The sequence below is a fragment of the Canis aureus genome, chromosome 27 (assembly GCF_053574225.1).
Source record: "Canis aureus isolate CA01 chromosome 27, VMU_Caureus_v.1.0, whole genome shotgun sequence".
Classification (NCBI taxonomy): Eukaryota; Metazoa; Chordata; class Mammalia; order Carnivora; family Canidae; genus Canis; species Canis aureus.
The window spans coordinates 16,443,209-16,469,024 of NC_135637.1; the positions used below are offsets into that span (position 1 = coordinate 16,443,209).

The window sequence follows — 25,816 nt, forward strand, 5'->3', positions numbered from 1 at the left end:
CTTAGAAAAGAAATAATAAAGAACTGTTATGCCTTCACATTTTAGAAAAGATATTTAGTGCTTATAAATTTGGAGGAAGAGCCTAAAAAAAAAAAACATGAATACTTCTGAAACAGCATAAAATACAAAAGCCATTAATAAATTGGGAACAATTTACAACACTCAATTATTGGAATCACTCAGAAAACAGGTGTCATTTCAATCAATAATCAATTAACTAAAATATTACAATCAAATTCTCCTACAAGGTGATTCAGGCCCAGATGCTAAGCCATCCAATCTTTAATAGACAAACAATGCAAATCTAAGTGAAGCACAAGTAACAGCAGGGTAATAAAGGACTGTGAAGTTCTAGGTCCTAAAATAATTCATTAGGTTCTATTCTACTTCAGGTAATAACAAGGTAGCTCCTTCCAAATCAACAACTCTCCCTGCAAAAAATAATAACCAACCTTATTGGTTGAAGAAAATATTAAAATCTGCTAAAATAAATGTTTTTAATAAAGTTACCAAATGCAGTCAAGAACTTAGAGAGGGGACAAGAGTCTACACTTGAAAAGAAGGAATGGCACTTGCGTGAGCTTTCCCTTTCTTTAAAAGAAGTTTTCAACAAGGGCACAAACTGAATCACATGGACTAAAACTGGAAACTAAAACTGATACAAACTCCACCTCCAATGTTACTGGCTTTGAAGAACCAGACAACTGAGTTTAAAGAGATCAAGTAGCCAGAAAATGGAAAGTAAAGTCTGGGAAGAAGATATAGTCAAGATCAAATTCTGACCAAATCTCTCTTAGACCCCCTGAATTATGTGCAGCTAAGAGAAAACAGTGGTTTCTCAACCAAGGCTGATATGGCCTCCCAGGGGACACCTGGCAATGTCAGGAAACATTCTGGGTTGTCGCTATACTGAATAGGAAGGCACTGCAGGCATTGTAGGTAGAGGCCAGGGATGCTGCTAGGCATCCTACTGTGCACAGGACAGTATCCACAACAAACCATCATCTGGCTCATAATGTCAATTATGCTGAGGTTGAGAAACCCTACACTAAAAGAAGTAGAAAGATTTCAATTGCTACCCACCACAGGTGAGCCTGTGTTGGAGTTCAGATAAAGTTTATTGCTTTAAAACAAATCAAAACAAAAAAACTAAACTAAATCAACATTCTTCACTGAAATTAAACAGAATCCAGAGTTTTTATATCATTTACTATGCGCAATATATAATTCAAAATCATTCAATAGATGAAGAAACAGCAAAATCTTGAAGACAAAAGATAACCAATGGATATAATACAGATATTGTATTTAGTACCCAAATTTTACAGTAATTATTATAATTATGCTTAGGGACATAAAGGAAAACATACTCATAATGAATTAACAAAATAGGAAATCTCAGCTGATAAATGGAAGCAAGAGAAAAGATCCAGTGGAAATCACAGAACTGAAAATTACTATATCGAAAACAATAAATATTCACCAATTATTTTTACTCTTAGTGCTTTCTTCATAATCTGTCTTATGCCCATGCTGAAATGATTTTCACTAAATCTTGACTATATTAAAAATTCAATGGAGGTAAAAAGCATAAGATAACTTAATAATAGAAATTTAATAATAATTTAATAATAGAAATAATTTAATAGACAATCAATGATTATTTATTTAATAATTTAATAGCAAAAATAAAAATAATTTAATAACAGAAAATCAATGATTTAATAATCTAATAGAAATATTATAATTTAATAATGGAAATAATTTAATAATAGAAAATCAGTTATTATTATATCTTTCAGAATAATTTAGGTACCAGAGATATATGCTAGGATATAACAAGAAATCATAAATAATTGCCAGATTCTCATATTTTGAGTCATTCTGAAGAACTAATTTATACTTAGTGCAGCTGAATTTTCAACTTAAAATTAAGAAATGCTCCCCCCCCTTACCCCCCCCCGCCAAGGGACGCCTGGGTGGCTCAGGGTTTGGGCATCTGCTTTTGACTCAGGAAGTGATCCCAGGGTTCTGGGATCAAGTCCTGCATCGGGCTCCCTGTGGGGAGCCTGCTTCTCCCTCTTGCTATATCTTTGCCATCTCTCTCTCATGAATAAATAAATAAAATCAGAAAATAAAGAGGGGAGGGGAGAAAAGTTCCCCCATCTCTTTCATGGGCAGCCAACAAAGTCATTTTATAAATAGAAACACAAACACATAGATATGTAAATTTTTTAAAATAGTATAATAATAAAAACAGGAGCAGTCATATCCCTTAGACCTGTTTTTAACTTGCCATAAAATTTCCCACATGCTATTGATATGTTATGAGAAATTATGAGTGGAAATGACCTTCTAGACACATATACTTTACACCTTTTCTAAATTCTAAGATATCTCAGCAAAGTAAATTTAATTAAGCTACTTTACAAAGGAGGAGATACATTACATAAGCATTCAACTTAAAATGCAGCTTATTTCCAGAATAATCACTCATTAATCTATGAGAATTAGTTATTTGACATAGTGCAATACACTTCTATAGTGCTTAGATTCACTAAAGTTTACTTGAAGAGAGAAACTTAGTATAAACAACATTCTAAAGGAGGCTAGAGGTAGGAGTAAATTGAACATACTTCCTTCATGCTACCAAAGGTTTTATCATTTGAATCTCTATTCATTCATGTCCTGACCCTTCTCTTGACTTTTTTTCCTAACAATGGAGTAGCATTTAGCTAGGACATCTCAAACAAAGGTAAAATAAGGGGTCAGGGATGTTATAAACCTAAAACAACACCTCAAACTAACTCCCCCTTGGTACCTAAAATTTCTTCTCCCCTTTTCCTAATCTGATTATGAAGAGTACTACTGAAGTTAACACCCCCACCCCCAACCCCGTCCAAAAACATCCTTTAAAACTTTCAGATACACTCAAAGAGCATTATTAAATCCCTTAGATTGATAAATAGAGGAGTCACTTTCTGCTTAACAACAAAACCAAATAAATTCAAAATAGTATGTTCCTGGTGGTAGAGAAAGGAAGAAGGAAACACATACATCTCTACACACACACATACAGGGAGAAAAAGGAAAGATAGATACATACACAGAGAGGCAGGCAGGCAAGCAAACTGACTAATTTGGAGCATGTCTAAATTCTACAGTTTTCCGAAAATCAGGGAATCTGAAAACTCAAAGACCTTTTAGAAATAACACTGCTAAAAGGTCAAATAGTAAATGGAAGACCATCCATATTTCTGGATGGATGGTCTAGTGAACAAGGAGAGCCTTGTTTCCAACTTAGTTTCAATCCACTAGCAGGAATTGAAAAGGAAATTACAGTAATGATATTCATACAACCTCTCTAGTACATTAAAAAACAAAGTATATATATTTTACTCTAAGGTGTTTAAAACCTTTCTTGAAAGCAGGCAGTACATATGAAAACATTTTACTTTAAACTATGTAAATCAATTACTAATGTTGAAGATATAAGTTTTCATTATAGTCTTTTTAGAACACTAATAGAACAAAAATTTTTAAATGGTGATAATTGTTTTGGTTATTAAGGAAAAAGAAAGAAAAAGTAAAAGAGCTACATGAATTGCATATAGTTAACACTGTCACCTCTGGTTGAACTAGTCTTTCAATTTAACATTCTTCTATGGGGATCCCTGGGTCGCGCAGCGGTTTGGCGCCTGCCTTTGGCCCAGGGCGCGATCCTGGAGACCTGGGATCAAATCCCATGTCGGGCTCCCGGTGCATGGAGCCTGCTTCTCCCTCTGCCTGTGTCTCTGCCTCTCTCTCTCTCTCCCTGTGTGACTATCATAAATAAATAAAAATTAAAAAAAAAAAAAACATCCTTCTATGCATAATGTTTGTGAACAAAACAGAGTGCATGATACATAAAAGACACTGTCTAAAACCACAGACAGTATCACTAAGTTTTATCATAGGATCTTACATGTTTCTCTCCTCCCTTCCTAGATGAAGCAATTTTTTCCTTTGCAGTTAGTTGGACAAATATATCAAGAATCTTACACTCACAGTATCTTCATTTCAACCCCCATTTATAACTCAAGCTGCTGTATCTTCAAATTTACCACTCCACTGAAACTGCTCAAGGTATAGTCATCTTGCCTACATAACTGCCAAAGCTATCCATCCTTTTAGTACGTGTTTTCCATGGCCTGTATGGCAGCCACGGCAAATTATGAAACTTTAAAAATCTATGGTTTTGGCGACACCAACCCTCCTGGCTCTCATTTTTCATTTACTTTTCTTAGTCTCCTCATGTATTCCTCCCTGCAAATGCCGCCGCTTCTCAAGACTCAACTGCATCCCTCTTCTCACTTTGCACGCAATTTTCAAATATATTCAAGTGACAAAATACAGAGTATCTTCTACTATACCTTCCATCAGATAAACCAGCAGAAAATGACTACATATTTTATAGATTAAAAAAAAAAACTGTAAAACTATGATGCATGATTAGATAAGTCCAAAGTGTTCCATTAATATTCTTTTATGGATTTCCCATCAGCCAGCCCTCATTATAATATACGTGGCAAAAGGCCACACCTATAAACAGTAAATTTATGATAAAAACTGATAAAAAGGTATGTCACCAATGACATTTTTCAGGAAGAGACTCCATTTATCTCTCACATTGTAAGTACCTATTTACATGTCTGCTTATACTCTAGATGAGAGATTCCTTTCCCTGCCTTTTCATCTGTGCATCTAGATGGAAACATAACTGGGCCACTATAAAAAAAAGTACAGGAAAGAGGACAGGAAGAGCCCTGAGAAGAGGAAAGGGAGGACAGGGAAGCTTTAAAGTACTTTAAATATTCTCCTAAATCAAAGTATTTCATCTTGTTATATAAAATTATTTTTTTTCTACTAAAATCAAAAGGGAAGGGTATTTCTTGAATATATAGGTGCGGTAGCATAGGAACATAAAAAAAGAAATTAAAGAAATAATATCTGACTTAAAAGTAGAAAAGATACACAGACAAAACAACACAAAAGCCATTAAACAATTGTGTGTGAGCTCCTGCACATGCATATCTGTTAACAACACAGACAAAAGTAATTAGAGTATTTAAAAGTATTATAAGGCTATTTAGAGTATCATCCCAGAGCGGGTAGGTTTACCCATGAGAAGAAATGACTGATCAATTCAAAAATTGCTCTAGCAAGTATATATTTATGTTAACTCAACTACTGTACACACCTGATACCAGAAAAAAAAAAATCAAAGGTCCAAACTGTTACTGGGAGAAATCAATTATTTTGCTAAAATTAGCATTCAAAAAACAAAGTGGGGGATCCCTGGGTGGCTCAGCGGTTTAGCGCCTGCCTTTGGCCCGGGGTGCGATCCTGGAGTCCCAGGATCGAGTTCCGCGTCGGGCTCCCGGCATGGAGCCTGCTTCTCCCTCTGCCTGTGTCTCTGCCTCTCTCTCTATATATATATATCTATCATAAATAAATAAATAAATTAAATAAATAAATAGATAGATAGATAGATAGATAGATAGATAGATAGATAGATAGATAAAATCTTTTTTTAAAAAGTGTATAAACTTCAAATTCTGTATTAATCAAATGTGGGCTTTCTACATAGAATGTCCATGAATAATTTCTAAATTATTTTGAAGGAATAAATTTTTCACTGGTTTAAAAATATATATTTATTTGAGAGAGAGAACAGAAGCGAGGTGGGGGACGGACAGAGGGAGGAGACTCCTCACTGCGCTGGGAGCCCGATATGGGGCTCAATTCCAAGACCTTGAGATTAGGACCCAAGCCAAAGGCAGATGCTTAACCAACTGAGTCACCCAGGTGTCCCTTGACTGTTTGGGGTTTTGGGTTTTTTTTTAAGATTTTATTTATTTGACAGAGAGTGAGAGCAAGCACAAGTAGGGGGAACAACAGAGAAGAGAGGAAGTGGCAGGCTCCCCATTGAGCAGGGAGCCCAATGTGGGGCTCAATCCCAAGATTCGGAGATCAGGACCCAACTTAAAGGGAGACACCAAACTGACTAAGCCACCAAGGCGCCCCCACTGGGTTGGTTTTTTTTTTTTTTTTTTTAAGATTTTATTTATTTATTCATGAGACACAGAGAGAGAGGCAGAGACACAGGCAGAGGGAGAAGCAGGCTCCATGGAGGGAGCCCAATGTGGGACTCGATCCTGAGTCCCCAGGATCAGGCCCTGGGCCTAAGGCAGCACCAAACCGCTGAGCCACCCGGGCTGCCCCCCCCACACACACTGGTTTTTTTAAGCATATCATGGTAGGAAAAGTTTTTTTCAAGCTTAACATACTTTAGAAACCCAGAAACTTTACATGTTTTATGTCAGTTGTCACAACTCTTTAGGAGTAAGCCAAAGTTTTCTTTCCCACTTATTATATTCCTAAGGATATGAATAACAAAAGATGTGTCACTTATAAAGAAAAAAATAGTATGAATAAATTTGTCTTCTTGGATCTGCCTGTTCAAATTGATACACACATACATATATAACAATTTTTCTAAAATTATCCTAACCATCATATCATATCAAACATTATGAACTATTACAGTCCACAAATTTAGCTGTTATCAATACAGGGAGAAATTACAGTTCAAGAAATCATATGCTGTTAATCCAACAGATGAAATCTATTCATCAATATATTCATTTTCAACACTATTAGAATTATTTTAGCACCATAAAATATGCCGTGTTAAATCATATTTTATTCTATTGAACAAAAGTATCTATATGCTAGACCTACTTAACTTTATACTTAGAATACTATTCTTTAAACTATATTTCTCTTATTTGTATCTAATGGCATCAAATAAGAGCATTCCTAAAAATACAAATTTGTACATAAAATTTGTTTAGCACTTTTGCTTTTTCTCAACCAAAGTATAAAACTAGCCACATAAATTATTTCATTTAATCTTCACAATAACCCTTTAGTAGTAGTAGTAATTACTATAATCAACTTACCTACAGCCAAAAACAAAGTTCACCTCAGGAAAACTAAACAACTTGACCAAAAGCAAATAACTTCTTAGGAGAGGCATGGGATGTGATCCCCAATCTTCTAAATCTAAATGGACTCCTCCACAGCATCACTCTCTGTTCATCCAAAATGACCACTATAAGGTTCTGTTTTCAGCTTTTCAGCATTCAACAAGAGGCTCTATTTTCCTTGGTTTTTTTGTTTGTTTGTTTTTGTTTTTTAAGATTTTATTTATTTATTCAGGAGAGACACAGAGAGAGAGAGAGAGAGAGAGAGAGAGAGAGAAGGCAGAGACATAGGCAGAGAGAAGCAGGCTCCATGCAGGGAGCCCAATGCAGGACTCAATCCCAGGTCTCCAGAATCACGCCCTGGGCTGAAGGCAACGGCTTAACTGCTGAGCCACCCAGGCATCCCAAGAGGCTCTATTTTCCATTCAGAGAATAAAAGTTAGATAAAATCATCATACCTAACAAAATTTTATTATAGCAAATGCCAACTTTTAAAAACAGGTTTTATTTCATTTATTTGAAGGGGAGTGGGGAGCAGAGTCCTGGCTGATCAGGGAGCCTAATGCAGGGTTCCATCCCATCCCAGGACCTGGAGATCATGACCTGAGCCAAAGGCAGACACTTAACCATCTGAGCTACCCAGGCACCCCAGCAAATGCCAACTTTTTTAAATTGAGTGTTTAGTTTAAAATTTTGGCAATTGTTGCAATACCCCCAAAATGGCTTTTCAAGATCATTAACATTTCTATACTAAAATAAAATGAGTTCCACATTCAACCATGGGTAAAAAAAAAAATCTAAAGATAACAAGATAATTCAATTACATTACTCAGAAATCGACAGCCTTCCAGTTGCAAATCAAATATCTAAATATACTATATAAGTATTATTTACATCTGATTTGCTGAAGTTAGGAATACCTCTGGGATGTAAATGAAGTGCAAAGATATATAAATGTTATATAAAACATATTTGGTAACTACATTTGACTTCAAACACTAGTTTTTACTAATAAAATACTAACTGCTACTCTTTCAATCCCTATTTTATTTCCACATTTCCCCTTCACCTCTAAATTACTGTGAAATCATCATACAAATGCTTATACCTACTGTTCAAAAGTTTTAGGACTGGCTCTGTTAGTTCAGCATCTGGCCAGCTGTCAGAATATACACTGAGCATAGGGAGGCACACAGGAATGAAAGGTAAGTATCACTGTGCCAAAGCAACTCCACATACAACCATTCGCTTATCAACATGAAAGCCCAACTTAACTCAGAAAATCAACATCCTCTGTAAATATAAGGAAACATTAATATCATGTCCACAGAACAAATGTATTAGTTAGACCAAATCAATATAAATAAAGGAAAAAAATTCCTTTCTATCAAGGTATCTGTAAACAAAACCACTTTTACACACCCATACACACCACTACTCTCCTAAAAAGCTTTATTATCCTTTTCAGGCAAACCTTGTTATACATAACACCTACTTCCTATTTAAATACAATTTTTATAATAAATCCTAAAGGATTTGAAATGTACTAAGAAAAAGGGAAACTATTTTAAATAAGTTGATGGTGATTTGGCAATAATAATAATAATGCCAGTCCCTAATTTATCTGATTTGAAAAATGAAATCCCAATTTTTATAAATCAGGCTTGGTTAATGAGATAACACAATCACTTCATCAAAGCTTTAAGACATACAGGTTGGAGAGAAGGCTGCTAATGTTAAGTAAATCACTGGTAGAAACAAGAAAGTAAAAGTTCCAAAATAGGCAAGAGCTGCCAACCAAAATTGTGGCAAACTACCTAAAAACTACCAACCTTAGAGCTACCATGTAACACACTTCAACAGCTCTTATCTGCAGCCAAAAGCTGGAATCCTTAGCTTGGGGCAAGTTCACACACAGCAAAATAGAATTGAGACTGTGTGTGCTGCTCTTCAGAAATGAAATAATCACCCATCAACTTATGACTCAAATAAGTCTATGCTGTGTTCATAGGTAAATGAAGTAAATATTTGGTTTTGAAGGCTTTGGTTTTTGATCCTGGTTTGACTGATCTAAAATTGCATGCTTGCTCAGTATAAAGGACTGCTTTTAAAGCCATGCATACAATAAATGATGGTTAAAAGTTTAGGATTGTTCAGAAAGTAATTCATAGTCCTAGTTTGAGAAATCTCAAAAAACTATTCACCAACTTTTAAGGAGCATCAATCAATTCTATAAAAATTATCAGCATTTAAATTCAGTTGACTATTTTTAAAGTTACAACATATAACACTTTCAGGTAAAAAGACTTTAAAAAGGACAATAAAAATAACAAAATAGAATATTTTAAATTCCAAATAGTGTAGTAAGAAGGGGCTCGATAGACATGGGTCATTGATAATCTTTCTAGTCCAATTTCCAATATTTTACAAAAATTTAAGAAAATATTTAATAAAATGTGATTCAGCAATCTATTTTAACACATCTAAATTACTAAGATTATTGGAAAATAAATTAGCTGCTTCCTCCACCACTTCCTACAACATAGTTGTGGTCAAGCAAAAGAACGAAAACTTTAAAAGTATAAGACTCACCTTTTGTTGACTGGTTTTTCATCTTTTTCATAGGGTCGGACAAACCACTTCCCAATCCTAACGAAGTTCTTATCCATTAGACACCTACAATAATTACACCAAGAATTATATTTATAGTTTCAATAACAAATTAGCAAGTCACTGAATCAAATAATTGCAGATGAGCTATACTATTAAAAATAAAAACATCACTAATTATACTTTCAAAAAGGTTTTCTTCTCACTTTAAATTTTTACGTTATAAAGTGCTGAAAGGACTTTCTGAATTTGGGCATAAATTTCTATTATGTATTATTCTTGCACATGTAAAAAATTATGCACAATTAACTGGTTGATATATTCCTGAAATGTCTTAAGCTTCCAAATTACTTTAAATCCAAACACACTTTTGCCCTATTTCAATTCTTGGGTCATCAAGAATGTTGGGGATATAGGCAGCACTCCTTAGGAGTACCTCAAAGGTATTCTTCCAAGTTAGTGATGCTCATTTCACAAGTTTTAATGCTGGCTTTCTGGCTTCACATGTGACATGCAATGCTTTAGCAGAGACCTCAGAAACAGAAAACAGAAGCACTGCAGAACCTCTTCTACTTAGGTATTTTTCTCCTTTTTTTTTTTTTTTTTTTTTGAAGACTTTTTACTTATTTATTCATGAGAGAGGCAGAGAAAGAGGCAGAGATGTAGGCAAAGGGAGAAGCAAGCTCCATGCAGGGAGCACAATATGGGACTCGATCCCAGGACCCCGGGATCACACCCTGAGCCAAAAGCAGATATATGCTCAACCACTGAGCCACCCAGGCGTTCCAGGTATTTTCTTTTGTAGGTGTGATGAAGCACATGGCTATGGCTTGGCAGGAAACAATGAACGGAAGCCATTTCTTCAATGGCAATTATCAGCTTCCCTCATATCTAAGTTGTGCCTCACTTCTGCTTCCAAGCTGTATTATGTACATTATGTTTCAATGTCATATTATAGGGTAAATCTTTCCGAAGACATGTTAATGGTAATTGAACTCAACTCATATAATACCAAAAATGCACACAATTCAACTGAAGTGACAACAATATAGACAGCTCTGACCAAGTTCACTCATGTGCAGGCATATGACAACTATATCATAATTGCCATCTGGCCAATTCCAAGATGCCATCATTTGCAAGGAGTATCCCTGATTTTTAAAATATAAAAATGTGGGAGAAAATGTACATTTTGAAATTGATGAAATACAGTAATCCCTAAAATCATTCAATGAAATGACACATATTTTGTAAGAAATACTGTCAGAAAGTTGGATGTAATTCTTCAATCTACCTGTAAAAGAGCTATATAGCAATTCTTTATTCAATATTCAGGCAATTCTGCACATGGCTCTTGCCTCTGTAATTTCTTTGCCATCAAGAAGGATGGAAACAAGCTTTCACCCAACTCATTACAGGTTAGATGGGTTAGTAAACGGCAATAGTTTCTGCTGGCCACATGTAAATCCCTGTGGGCAGAGGCCAATTTGGAGCACTGCTGCATCAAAAAAATCACTGGCTTCAACTGCTTTTATTTTGAAAATGAATCTCTACAATCTTCCTTGTTCACAATGTAGAAAATCATTTTCAAAGCTACTCAATCTGTTTTCCTAAGATTATAAATTAACTTGCTTTTAGGGTTAAAGACTACGTGACTACATTAAAGTTAGAATAGAAAATGTGGAATACTCAATAACATGGAAGTACTCAAGAAGCAAAACTGAAAAAGTATCTCCACAGTTTATACCCTAGCTCAGAGACTTAACTGTATTTTTCAGGCAGGCAAACAGGCAGGATGGATGGACAGATGGAAAGATATTTCCATTGAAAAACTCTAGCGTTTGGTAACAGGTTCCTTCCCCCAATAATACTACCAATATCTACCACTAGAATCCCTACTACCAAGACTACATTTCATTACCAGGCACAGTATAGCATTTAATTACTATAATATCTATTATGAGATGGATGTTAAACATGTCAATTTTTGTACATGAAGTAGCTAAAGCACAGAAAATGTCACCTACAGAAAGTCACACAGCTAACTGATAGTAGAGTGGTAAGTCCAGGTATATATCTGAACACAAGACCACAACATTTATCACATATATTAACTCTCATGCTGTCACATTTCTCCAATTCCTTCCTCATTTTCAAAGTCCACTTGAATCCTGTAATTGATGAGCCTATTTAATGTTTCTTTATTCTCTAAGGGCTGTTTATTAAGTTGAAGGTATTCTTAAAAATCGATAATGCTTATTAACTAACATGAAAGCAATGGGGCATCTAACAAGTACAGAATCACATCAACACTAAATGTGGTCTTCTACTGACACACGTCCTCACTTAATAAATACCACTTTAAATAAAGTATTCATACTCTCATATACGTCTTAAGGCCAAAATTCAAAAGAATCATTTATTTAATAACAGGAAAAACAACATGAATTTACAATTTAAGGACAGAAAAAAAAAACAAGGCTTTAGATAGTATAATATGAAAAGAAAAATAGATAAAATATCCCTGAGTAAAGAAGAAAGTGTAAAGTTTATTTCAAAACCCTTGTGCTTCTATCAAGTAAAAGCCACAAATTCTATTTGCTTATTTCATTTCAGTACAAACAAGGGGTTGGGGGCAAAGGAATAGCACACAGCCAAGACTACTCAAGTACAAAGGCAAAGAGTGAAAAGCTAATGAAAATCCTAAGAGTCTAACTCTCTATGCTAACAAATCTCCTGGAGTGGGGATGCCTGGGTGGCTCAGCAGTTGAGTGCCTGCCTTCGGCCCAGGGTGTGATCCTGGAGTCCCAGGATAGAGTCTGCATCAGGCTCCCTGCCTGGAGCCTGCTTATGTTTCTGCTTCTCTGTCTCTCATGAATAAATAAATAAAAATATTTTTAAAAATTTAAAAACAAAACAAATCTCCTGGAGTTCCCACTACAGATCCTACTTCTTTGACAGGCAATAAAAAAAAAAAAGTCTTCAAATGTCATGTTCAGCAGTGATACAGCAGAGAGTTAGCAAAGTTACCAACAACCCCAGAAAAGGTTGGGATCAAATTAGTGAAGTCACTGAGTACTGTAGCACTGACCCTCAAGTCAAGAGAGAATCAGCTGCTCGGTTAGATGTAAAGGTGGGTAAGTAAGTATGAGGACGAAGTTTCTTTTCACTCAATAAACGGGTAAAAAGAACTCAACAACTATCACCATCAATTTTTACACTTGTCAATCTCCCTAGTCTTAACTACAGTTGACTCAAAAAACAAACTTCACTCAATTTCTCTTTCACACTCTCTCTCTCTAACACACAGAGTCAAAAAGAGAAAGAAAGAGACAGATCCTGCAGGACTAATACAGGAAGTATTTCCAGATGGTGTTTTGTACTTTAGGTTATAGGAGGAAATGAGAGAGGAGGGCTGTGTCTTTGCTGAGGAAGACACTTCTACCACCTGATTGACAATTGGAACCATGGTGGCTCAAGAGCAAGCTTAATACTGAGGGACTAAGCCCTTGGTTCTCAATCATTTTTGGGTCATGATTCTACTGTATAAATAAATCCACTCAAAGTTATTATAGACTCTTTCTCCTGAAAAATGCATAGAAGAGCAAAACACTGCATATAATTCCACAGGGTTGGTGAGCCCTCGAAAGCAGATCCTAGAGTGAGGACTTCCACACAGAACACTACCACTGATCTTTACTAACCTGCTTCAGCCTGGAATCCCTCTCCCATCTCACCCTATTCCATCCTCCTCAAATTTAATTCTGTTCATTTTTCTTGTCCCAGAATAGCCTGCACAGCATTCTAACATCTACAAATCAGCACTTTTATCACCAAACTGTAATAATTCATTTCTATGGCTCTTTCTTCCCAAGAAACTATGAGAAATCTGGGGGCAGACACAGTATCCTATTTCCTGGCAATGTTCAACAAATACTTCAATGCCTATTATGTAATATGCTATGTTATGCTCTATACTAGTAGGTGCTCAATAAACAGCTGAGAAATGAATACTCCATACAAGGAGTATTTTCCTATTCACAATAGTGTTATTATTCATGTTCACAACCACTAATCGTGGGCAGCCTCATCCAATTATTTGAATTTTCTTGTGTGTTTATGTCCACAGCTAGTGGAGACACTCAATGTTGGGATGGAAAATAAAATCTACATATTTCACCTTTTTTATAGCCCATCAGCTCTCACTCCACACTAAAATCATAATAGATACTCAACATGTAGGGAATCACATAAATGCCAAAGAAGTTTAGGAAGATTAGTACAACTGTCCATATACTTTAATTATACCTGAACAGAATTAAATCTTTTTAATATAGATAATTCTAAAGTATAAAAACTAAAGAACATGAGAAATATAATTTTCCCTTTTCATATTCTGACAACTTTTATATTATTTTTAAGGAACAAAATTTATATTTAACTTGACAAATATAACTCCATCAGACACTCCATTTACCAAAAACTTTGCTTCAAACCAACATCGTATAGAGCAAAGAATGTCAGTTAACTCTAGTTGTTCATTTGGGAACTCCAGTCATGATTTTTTTTTTTAATTTTTATTTATTTATGATAGTCACACAGAGAGAAAGAGAGAGAGGCAGAGACACAGGCAGAGGGAGAAGCAGGCTCCATGCACCAGGAGCCCGATGTGGGATTCGATCCCGGGTCTCCAGGATCGCGCCCTGGGCCAAAGGCAGGCGCCAAACCGCTGCGCCACCCAGGGATCCCTCCAGTCATGATTATTGAAATTTTCAAAATCACCTTACTATTATGATATGACATAATTCAGTAAAGTAGAATAATATTATGTTGCAAGTTCACGTCACAATGCAATTCCAGATTTATAAAATATTCTTTAATCAATAATTTGAGGAAAGTATTTCTCTTCAGAAAATAATTCCCTGCCCCCCTATCTCCCAAAAATCAATGTTTCAAAGAAGAAAACAGCCGCTGAAAAATGAAAATGAAATCAGGTTTTGTGTCCGTGTGTGTTTATACATACAGACACACACAAACACATACACACATGTGTTTCTGGGCCACACCATATGGCTCTAATTAATTAACTACAAGACCAATTTAACTTCAAAGTTGGCAAGCCCCAATCTCTAATCCCAAAGCCATGGCAGATCTGGTATAAGATTACAAGTGCCACAGCAGTAGCCACAATCTAGCTCAGCAAGCTATTTCCTATGGGACCACTGGCCACTGGCCACTGGCTCTGGGTCCTTCAGTGCACCTCAAATTATGCAGATGTGACAGTTTTCAAAGATTAAAAAGTCCAAGAACAGTGTCTCTCTACCACACTCTGAATCAAAATGCACTTTAAGTGTTATTATCTGGTTATGGAGCTGCTCAAACTAAATTTTATATAATTTCCTAACAGAAATTCCTCACCAGCATCAAAGCCTTTACCTCACCACTCCAATCTATAACAAACACACATGCAAAAAACCCTCCTTCCTAAAAATTATCTCCTTCCTAGAAATTATTCCCAATTCCCAACCAAATAAAAGTCCTATAATTTAAAAGCTGAAGAAACCTTTTTCAACTGATCCCTTCTATCTTCATTATTTTGGGTTTCTACTGTGCCTTAGTGGATGCTGTCTCCTCTGGCCAAGTAATGGCTGTCATTTCCATCCTTTCCAAAATCTCTTTAAGGTTAGGTGTTTTTGTAGGACTCCCTTTATCTGAAAACGTCCATCCTATTGCTGTTCCAAAGAATCTCTCCTCTAATTTCAAACTTTTAGTTTGAATCAATCCCATCGTCTAGCCACAAAATTTTTTATGTTTTAAAGTCTTAACCCTTTCTCTGTCCTAAAAATATTAAATAGATAAATTGACTGGTCTTACAGTGAACACGTTTCTCTCTAGAAATTTACAAGTAGATACATGGTTTTATTCACGTGTGTCCGTAATGTTTATAGTGATTCTTCCTTTAAAAGAATATGCGCCTTAGCTCTAAAAACTCACTTTTCTACTTCCTTTAGAGAACTGCACACTGCCACAACTCAATAAAATGGAAATTTATTGATTACTCATTTCCTGCTCTATTACATTATACCCAAGGACTCTCAATGTTGCAAATTTCTATCACCATTTCTTCAACTAGGCCGGTACCTACTACCATAGTGCTCTACTGAAGATGGTTTTTTACCATCTAAAATTTATTATTTTTAAATTTTTATTATTTAAAAATTTATTTATTTTATAATAAATATTATAAATATTTATTTATTTTTAAATTCTTATTTAAACTATTTATTATTCTTAAATTCTTATTTAAACTATTTATTATTCTTAAATTCTTATTTAAAAATATTTATTATTTTTAAATTCTTGAACCAGCACATCCAAGGACAGTGCTCACTTGCCCTCTGATGTTCACCTCTGTTAAATCAAATACCAGAGACACTGAAAGCTAACAATACCCAAACATAATGCTACTGCCATCATAATTATAATTCCAACTTTCTCCATGTTATTTTTACTGTACTTTTTCAAATAAATATCTTCCCTCTAAACACCAACTCTTGGCAAACCAAGAAGCTCTGGGCCAAAGGCAATTTTACAGCTGTGTTATAAACTACCATGGGGTGACTATGCTGGCAATCTATTAGGAAAGCAGCACCAGTGGACTACTCTGAAAGGCCATTATGTTTTACAAACGTCCAATACTCACAGATTAAAGTCTCCCTAAGTAAGTATGGACAGGATAGAGCATAAGAGCTTCAAAAAAACCCATGTAATCTTCTATTGTGTGCAAAGCAGTGATCTGCACTTTAGAAGAAAAAAATACCTTTCTATCAAAATCAGCTTATGTGTTTTATTCTAAAAAACTTAAGACAATTAAAATTAAAATATACTACCACATTTAATGCCAATTTGACAGCATTATGCCAGACATTTTAAGCATTTCTACAAAGCTATATGAAAGCAAGATTTTCCTAAATCCCACATGTAATGCAAATCACTGAGGCAGCACTAAAACTCTGGGTGATATGAACTGCACATATTTCCTGGCTTTTTTCTTTTTTAACAGCTCTCCAACCCAATGATTTATTTCGCTGAGGTAGAGTTAGGTAAGAAGGATACAGTATACTATGAAAACTATACCAATTACAATACCACAGGAGTAATAGCCACTAAGGCTGCAATATTAAAAATGCCAAATGAAGAAACTCCCGCAAAAGATCACAGGTTTTAGTTTTCCATAATCTCTCCACAGTCTAGGTCCTTTTCCATTAGTGAAGATGAGGCAGCCTAAACTTGAAACACAAAGTGTAACCTTTGAGAAGTTTATTGTCAATACATAACAAAATCCCACTAAATTGCAGAGACTGATGAAAACTATCTAAATTGGGGCATTATCAGAAAAAGACAGGAAAATCAGCAGAGCCTATATAAGTAAAAACAAAATTAATGGTATTTTATCCTGCCAGGTACTTTGCCAAAAAGGGACAACCTATCATTAGGAAAATAACAAGCATACTTACTGTCTCAGAAGAGAAAAAATAAGTGTGATTGCATCATCTAAACCAATAAAACTTAAAAGACCCAAACACTTCATATACTAAAATTCTGATTTAAAAAATCACAAATGAAGAATATACCAAAAGAAGCCAATATAGCTCAAAGTTTTTAAAGATGTGTATAAATAGATGCATAATTACATTTTAGAAACATATCTGTATTTTAGTAATATAACCAACACCAGCTTGGAGGATAGATTATGAGAAGGGAGAAGACCTCAATTAAGTGGTAAGGTAGATTGTATCTGTTCCCAAATATGCGCTGTATCTCCCTGTCCCATTAACATCAAGTGCAGCCATGTGACTTGGGTACTTCCTACAGATGGAGAGAGAATACTTTCTCATCCATTTGATTTTAAGTTTGGTGGCAAATTTCTCAGCCAATGGAACGTGAAGAGAAACAGCATACACCATTTGTAAACAGAGGCTTCAATGAGCTAATTATGCATTTTGCCATTATTACTCTTTGCTCTCTATCAGGAGCCCAGCAAATCTCTGACAGGGCTACCCCACCAACAAGATTCTTGCCTGGAGGCAAGAGGATATAAGGAGTATTACTCTTAAATGACACAGTAAGCAAACAGCATGAGCAAGAAATAAACTTCAATTGTTATTAAGATAGTAAGATCTTTCAGGTCTTCTTTTACTGCAGCATAACTAAGCTTAAACTGACTATAGAAGAGGTCATTGCAAAACTTTATCAAATACTTAATATGTCTTAAAGCAGGCCAGTGGCAGTCAAAATGAAGAGAATGGGACTGGCTAGAGGGATATCTAGAAGGCAGAGGCACAGGGCTTATTCAATATTATATAAGAACCATAAACCAAACAAACAAAAAACTTAGGTACCAAGATATTAAACAGGCCACCACATGAGGATTAGATGAATTATATATGAACCCGAAAGAACAGGATTAAGATTTTTTTAAAAAACCATTATGGGAAACAGATTTCTACTCAGCGTAAGACTTTCTAACAATGAACTTTCTTTTTTTTCATTTTTATTTATGATAGTCACAGAGAGAGAGAGAGAGAGAGGCAGAGACACAGGCAGAGGGAGAAGCAGGCTCCATGCACCGGGAGCCCGATGTGGGATTCAATCCGGGGTCTCCAGGGTCTCCAGGATCGCGCCCTGGGCCAAAGGCAGGCGCCAAACCGCTGCGCCACCCAGGGATCCCAACAATGAACTTTCTAACATCTAACTAACTAAACATTCTAACATCTCTCTGAAGATGAAAAGAACTCCTCTAGAAAGCTGTCCTGTCAGAATCCAAGCTCAAATAACCAGGAGTGTTCAAGGAAAGGAGGGATGACCACATAAAAAAGGACATTACAGAATGGGATTCCAGAATAATCAAGGTGAAGGCTAACTGACTTAATGTTGTGTCCAACTCTGGAAATATTATTAGTGATATTGCTATTAGCTAATACTAACAGCAGTTATTCACTTACTGAGCTCTGATAATGAGAATGGTAGGGATGCGTCGGTGGCTCAGTGGTTAAGTGTCTCTCTGCCTTTGGCTCAGTGTGTGATCCCAGGGGTCCTGGGATAGAGTCCTACATCAGGCTCCCTGGAGGGAGCTTGCTTCTCTCTCTGCTTATGTCTCTGCCTCTCTCTGTGTGTCTCTCATCAATAAATAAATAAAATCTTTAAAAAGAGAGAGACAGAGAGAGAGAAAGGTACTGTACTGAGCAAAAACAATCCTTCACCACTTTATAGGTAAAGAACAAAGGGCTCTTTGGGGCACCTGGGTGGCTCAGTCAGTTAAACATCTGCCTTTGGCTTGTTGTGATCCCAGGGTCCTGGGATGAAGCCCCACAGCAGGCTCCTTGCTCAGCGGGGAGCTTGCTTCTTCTTCTCCCTCTGCCTGCTGCTTCCGCCTGCTTGTGCTGTGTCAAATAAATAAAACTTTAAAATGGGAAAAAAAAAAAGAACAAGCACTCTGCAAGCTTAAGTCACTTGCCCAAGACATATATTGAAAATTGGCAGAGCAGAGATGCAGAAGATCTTCCATCTCTGAAGGCAATGAAGAAACGGACTGCTAGCAATATGCGTCCCTATAAAGATGTGATATTACAGCCAGATGTGTTAGCTTCTATCTGACATCTTAAAGGAAAATACTCTTGAATAATCAACAGTGAGGTTTTTGGTTTTTTAATGAACAGATGACACTAGACATATACAATGCAGTGTATGCAAATACTGAGGAGCTAGAGGAGGAATAATGAAAGGTAAAATGTTTAAAGTCCTATTACCTTCGAATTTAAAATATTCTACACACATCAGTATAGTATTACCTCAGCACCAATCAATAGCAATAAAAATGAAATTACCTTATTCTGTGTTATACAGTGCTACCTTTTTGTGTTATACAGTTATACAGTGTTATCTTTTTGTAGTGAAATTATTTTTAATAAACGACTGCAGTAGCTCACCATTCTGTATACATTAGCAACTACTGCCTTTTGGAAAAATGATCAATTTATATTACTCCTACTTAGCTGTAAGTGAGAGACTCTCTTTTAATTAAACAAATCCGTTTGCTTAGAAATACAAAAAGCAAAAATAATAAATCAGTAGTATAAGCTGTTAAAATGTGAACTGGGAGGAAAAAAGAGTTTGAGAAACACAAACACCCTGCCAGTGATACATTCCTTGATGATCTGCTTCAATAACCTCAATTCTGGCTTTCATGCTAGAAACTCAAAATACCTGCAATGGGAAACCCAGTCGATCTTTCTGAATAGAAATGGAAAAACATAATAGAAAGTAGCCAGGAATAAGACAGTAAACTGTATTTCAATAAATTTGGGTTGTAAACAGATAACTAAGTTACAGCAAATGGTCTAGGCTAGGGACAAACAAAAGGGCAAGCATGTGTTAGCCAACCCAGATTCTAGTGACAATGAATAAAGAGAGCTAAAAACAACCATTTAAGATGATTCCTTGCCTCAAGAGCAGGAGAATTTTCACTTACACAACACAGCTACTTAAATTTTGGTGAAAGGAAAACGTTATTTTGAAAGACAAAGGAATTATTACAATTTTTCAAAAAAATCTCAACCTCTCCATTCTAATTGTAGGAAATAACAATTTATTTATTAATCATGTAGTTAATAACATGATTAATTATTTTCTAAATTAAATACTGTTTTATTTCAAAATAAAGTCTTATAAGAGGATCCAAATCAAAGTATGCAGAATATATTTATGGGGAAAGGAATTAACAAGTCTTCAACAGTAATAATAGGTTAAGTATTATGTGGCACACATCATAGACATCATCCAACAAGAACTCAAGGTACACAGTATCCTGTACTTAATGTAAAGGGTGTTTACTCAGGCTTAGTGAGGTTAGGGTAACTGTCCAAGTAACAGACTATGAAATTAAACCCAGATCTAACCCAAAGTTCTTCAGAACTATCTGACGATTTATCGTATGACATACTGCATATGTCACAATTAACTTTCCTATCAAATAATAACTGAGATTACTAGGGGTGGTAGAAGGGGAGGAGGGCGGGGGGTGGGAGTGAATGGGTGACGGGCACTGGGTATTATTCTGTATGTTAGTAAATTGAACACCAATAAAAAAATAAAAAAAAAAAAAAAAAAAAAAAAAAAAAAAAAAAAAAAAAAAAAAAAAAAAAAAAACAAATAATAACTGAGATTAACCTGAACTTTAGTTGTTGTTGTTTCAAGATTTTATTTTATTTTATTTGAGAAGGAGAGAGAGAGCAGGAGCAGGGAAAGAAGCAGACTCCCTGCTGAGCAGGAAGCCTGACTCTAGGGGCTCAATCCCAGGACCCAGGGATCAGAACCTGAACCGAGGGTAGACACTCAACCAACTAAGATACCCAGGCACCCCCTGAAATTCAGTTTTTATTACAAACCTAGAATTCATGACCAAAGAATAAATGAATTATCTGCATTTTTGTTCACTCTGTTTTTCTGTTCTAATTTTCTCCCATTTAAAACACAAAAGACTGAAAAGAATACAGTTCAACCACATATTAACATTTTATTTTTTAAAAATGTATTTTGTTCTACATACATTACAAACTTACATTAAAAGGACTCTTTAAAAGATGCATTAATTATTGTACAGATAATAAGAGTTTTGTTATGGCATCAGAGTATATAAACAGTCAAGTTTCCACATTTTCCTGAAGGGACTTTGTGTGTACTTTGTTTTGTTTTGCAGTGGGAGAGAGAATTACCAAATATTTGAAATATTTAAGAGATTCAACTTTCAAAATCAATGCTTCCAAAATATACTGCCTTAGTAACAGATGGATGGCCTCTAGGTCTACTCCAAGTACAGAAGTGGAAACTGAAGTCCAAAATGAAAAAGATAAATTTGGTGGGAAAGATCTTTCTGAGTGACTTAAATGGTGACAACTTATCAACTACAGCTTAGGTCCTCTAAGCATTGACACGGTAGTGACATTACCATAACTAGCAGCTTGGATAACGGTACCAGAATGTCCTTTCAGCTTTGATTACCTGAGAGTATCAAATAAAGACTCAGAAAGAGAAGTGAAAAGGTTTTTTTTCCATAGGAGTTCTTAATTAATCCATTCTTTATCATTTGTTTTTCCCCTTAAAATACTATCTGAGCCAGAAATACACTGTTATGCCATAAAGTAAGGAGGCACTTGAACAATGACAACAGGTCCAAAAGCCATAGACTCCATCATGAAGGGGCTCCCCCTGGCCAAATCTGGAAGAATTTATGAATTGAAATAAATGATGGTGGTAATAAATTATAAATTATAATCCACTGACCAAAACAGAAATCCATTTCTCCAAATTTGTATAGCTAAAAGGGAGATTAAAACACACATACAAGAATCCCTGGGTGGCTCAGCGGTCTGGCACCTGCCTTTGGCCCAGGGCCTGATCCTGGAGTTCCGGGATTGAGTCCCACGTCGGGCTCCCTGCATGGAGCCTGCTTCTCTCTCTGCCTCTCTCTCTCTGTGTCTCTCATGAATAAATAAAATCTTAAACACACACACACACACACACACACACACACACACGTACATACAAGAAAATGAAAAGCTCTTCGTTACAAAAAAAAAAAAAAATGTCCAACAATGGAAGTAGAAAGAATGATTGCATTTGAAAATTATCATTACAGCCATAACTATGCTGATTTAAATGACAGAAGATAAAACACATGAGTCAAAATGTGGTAACGGGATAATTACACAACCTCATTGTATCTGGTCACAAATTACTTAATAATTACAAAGAATTAACAAAGGTCACAGTTCACAAGTACTTATTAATTTACAGTGTAGAAATCTGACAGAACACCACCCCAAACAAGTGATCAACAATGTTAATATCACTGACATTGAAATCATAGGCCTCCTGCTTTGATATACTGAGGAGGACATGACATCACTTCTATGGTATTACTACAAAATGCATAACCTAAATCTAATCATGAAGAAACTATCTCAAATTGAGGGACATTATATAAAACATATGGCCTGAACTCATACAATGTCAAGAAAGAAAAAGAAAGGCTAAAGAACACTTCTAAATTTAAAGAGACATGAAAACTAAAATGTATGATCATGGATCAGATCTTGGGGGGAAGGGGTTTAAGATATCAGGGACATAAGTGGGACAGTGATAACATTGGAGCTGAACTACAGATAATGGCATTTTATAAATGTTAGATTTCCTAATTTTCATAATTGTACAGTGTTTACATGAGAGGATATCACTGTCCTCAGGAAATGTACACCTAAACACTTAGGGGTTAAAGAAAGAACACTCTCAAGTGTGCAAATGACTCTTGAGTGGCTCAGGAAACAAGTTTAAAATACACAGGTTAGAAGTAAAAAGGTAGGCAATCACACAAACTACAAAGCAAACTGGGTAAAAGAAAAACTATTGATGAATCTGAGTAAAAGGATATATGAGGCTGTTTATGCTATTCCTGAAACTTCTTCTAAGGTTGAAATCATATCAATATAAAAGAAATGAGATGTATATAATTTTATCTTCATAAAATTGTATGCAAAAGCATTTTGAGAATTACAGGAAAGCCTGGGAACATCCAGCATTAAACCTGGGTGTCTCAAAACAACTGTGATGCTATTCCTTCTCTTACCTTTCTAACAGATTGTGTATTGCTTTGAAGAGCAGTGTCCGACATTCATAGGAAAGGCCATTTTCCCAGAGTCCTTCTTCCACAACTGAAAAAAAAGCAAAACAAAACTAAAAAAATTGAACCAGTAAGAGGAGCATTCAAATAAAAATTAACTTTCAAAACATTTTTCTAAAGCAAAGTTAATGAACTCATTGAAATGAATTATCTTGCACAGAAACTGAGAAAAGAAGTTAAATACTTGCCCAAAGTCATAGAATACCTATATACAGAAGGAAATAACATGTTTCAATTTTAAAGTCTTCAGGAATATGACCATGGTACAACCCCTCTCCAGTAAAAATCTTTACAATCTGGGGATCCCTGGGTGGCTCAGAGGTTTAGCGCCTGCCTTTGGCCCAGGGCGCGATCCTGGAGATCCGGGATCGAATCCCGCGTCGGGCTCCCGGTGCATGGAGCCTGCTTCTCCCTCTGCCTATGTCTCTGCCTCTCTCTCTCTCTCTCTCTCTCTGTGTGACTATCATAAATAAAAAAATTTTTTTAAAAATCCTTACAATCCGATTCTTCAAAATTTGAAATCATCTGAAATTCTCAAATTAATCTTTCTACCTAACAGTACAACAAAGACAAATTTTGTTAAAATTCTATTTAAAGATAACAAAATGTCACAAACTATTGCTAAGGTTAGCTTCTGTATTTTTAGAGAAAAACTAAAAGGAAAAAATCTTCAAAAATGTCAGTTATTCAAATTTCCTTATATGTTCTAAAGGCAGTATCTCAATAGGACTTTAAGGACGGAATTTTAGGAAAAATACCAGGAAATAAAATCTTAATTTAAGATCAGATTTCCTAAACTCATAATTTCATTTAAGTTTGACATTTTGGGAAATATCATATTTGCCTTGGAAATACAGCACTGAGGGGTTCCCTGGGTGGCTCAGCGGTTTAGTGCCTGCCTTCGGCCCAGGGCGTGATCCTAGAGTCCAGGGATCATGTCCTGGAACAGGCTCCCTGCATGGAGCCTGCTTGTGTCTCTGCCCCGCCCCCCTTGCCCCCTCTCTCACACTCTCTCTCTCTCAAATAAATAAACAAAATCTTTATTAAAAAAAAAAAAAGAAATATAACACTGAGCCACAAGTAACTCTAACATCAAGAGAATCCAATAGACTAACAATGCCTCATGCATTCCTAACATTCTTTTCATATATAAAAGGATATAAAACGCCTTGCAGAAGACAGCTAATTTCCTTTTAAATTATATTAGTTCAGTTCAAGATAACAAAAAATTGGAAGGATGGAAACGACATTTGCAGAAGAAAATTTTACTTCCTTTTACTTATCTTGACAAAACCACTCACCAGAGAAAATTTTGAGAATTAAAATATACTTTAAATCCACAATGCATTTGTAATGCTTTTACCACACCAACAGACATCTCAAAATCTATCTCCAATCACATAGAATTAGAAAAAGCGTATTTACATTCATGGATTTTATCTAAAGGACCGCCTTTAAATGATAAAACCGGATAATATTTTTTCTTAGTATGTCAGATAAGCTTTTGTTTTCCTGCCTGTGTGGCTAACAATGATTTACCAAATTTTCCCAAAGCAACCTCTGTCAGAAACATTTTATTATTTATCACTAAAGAAATGGAAATAAAGTACAGCAAATAAACATTCCTGCTAGCAACAGACTACTTCTGTTCAAGACAAAACAAGCAAAAGTTTTTACAATCCTGAGGATGTCCTGAATCTGTGTTCTCACACATTTATCTTCTAGATAGAGCTTTTCCTGGGTGAGAAAGAGAGCTAACATTTCAACAAAAGGACCACCTCATATTAATTTGATTTTCCTTTTTAATGTGTCTCAGTGACTATAAGACACTATCAAGTTCAAGAAGCATGATTTTTTTAAATATTGCTGAAGGTGAAGGAGTGGAGGTAAGCTGCCAATTAAACTATAATATGGCTTTTATTACTTAGGATTTTTAATTTGCAATTATTTAAAGAGCTCCTTTACATTTATTGACATGTTTTTATTTTTCTTGAAATATGCTTTAGAGAAAGAGAGTGAGCAAGGGTGAGGGGCAGAGGAAGAAAGAAGCAGACTTCCCAATGAGCACAGACCAAATGCAGGGCTGGATCCCATGATCCTGAGATTATAACCTGAGCCAAAACCAGGAGTGGGAGGCTTACCTCATTGAGCCACCGGGTACCCTATTCACATTTTTTTTTCAAATATCATTATTGTACATACATAAAACATATTATAAGCACCACCCCAGAAAAGGTTAAAAATGCCTAAAACTTCATCAGCATTTAGATGTTGACTCTTCTGAATCACATTTTGACTCGTTACTAGTGTCAGTGTTTTTCTATGTAATAGTCTTTTGTGTCATAAAGAGTGTTAGTGATGCAGCATTTGTGAAAAGAGTCCCACTCTTCTAAGGTTTTCTTCCAAGTTGGTGACATCTATTCTGCACATTGTTTTAAAA

At 35.5% G+C, this 25,816-nt stretch overlaps 1 protein-coding gene across 8 annotated transcripts in view; it reads right to left on the reverse strand.

Moving 5' to 3' along the window:
* Positions 1–25,816, reverse strand: part of MED13L (mediator complex subunit 13L) — a 297,211-nt gene that overhangs the window by 122,705 nt on the left and 148,690 nt on the right. For 6 of the 8 annotated variants that reach the window (XR_013366559.1, XR_013366560.1, XM_077875776.1 and 3 more), the window contains 2 exons: positions 23,323–23,407; positions 9,621–9,704 (listed from right to left, as the gene is read on the reverse strand). Coding sequence is in view for 6 of the 8 variants with exons in the window: in XM_077875776.1 (XP_077731902.1) it covers positions 9,621–9,704; positions 23,323–23,407 (169 nt within the window). In the remaining 2 variants the exon portion in view is untranslated. Of the gene's footprint in view, positions 1–9,620; positions 9,705–23,322; positions 23,408–25,517; positions 25,537–25,816 lie in introns of those variants that run through there. The other 2 variants (XM_077875781.1, XM_077875780.1) reach the window with 1 other exon arrangement.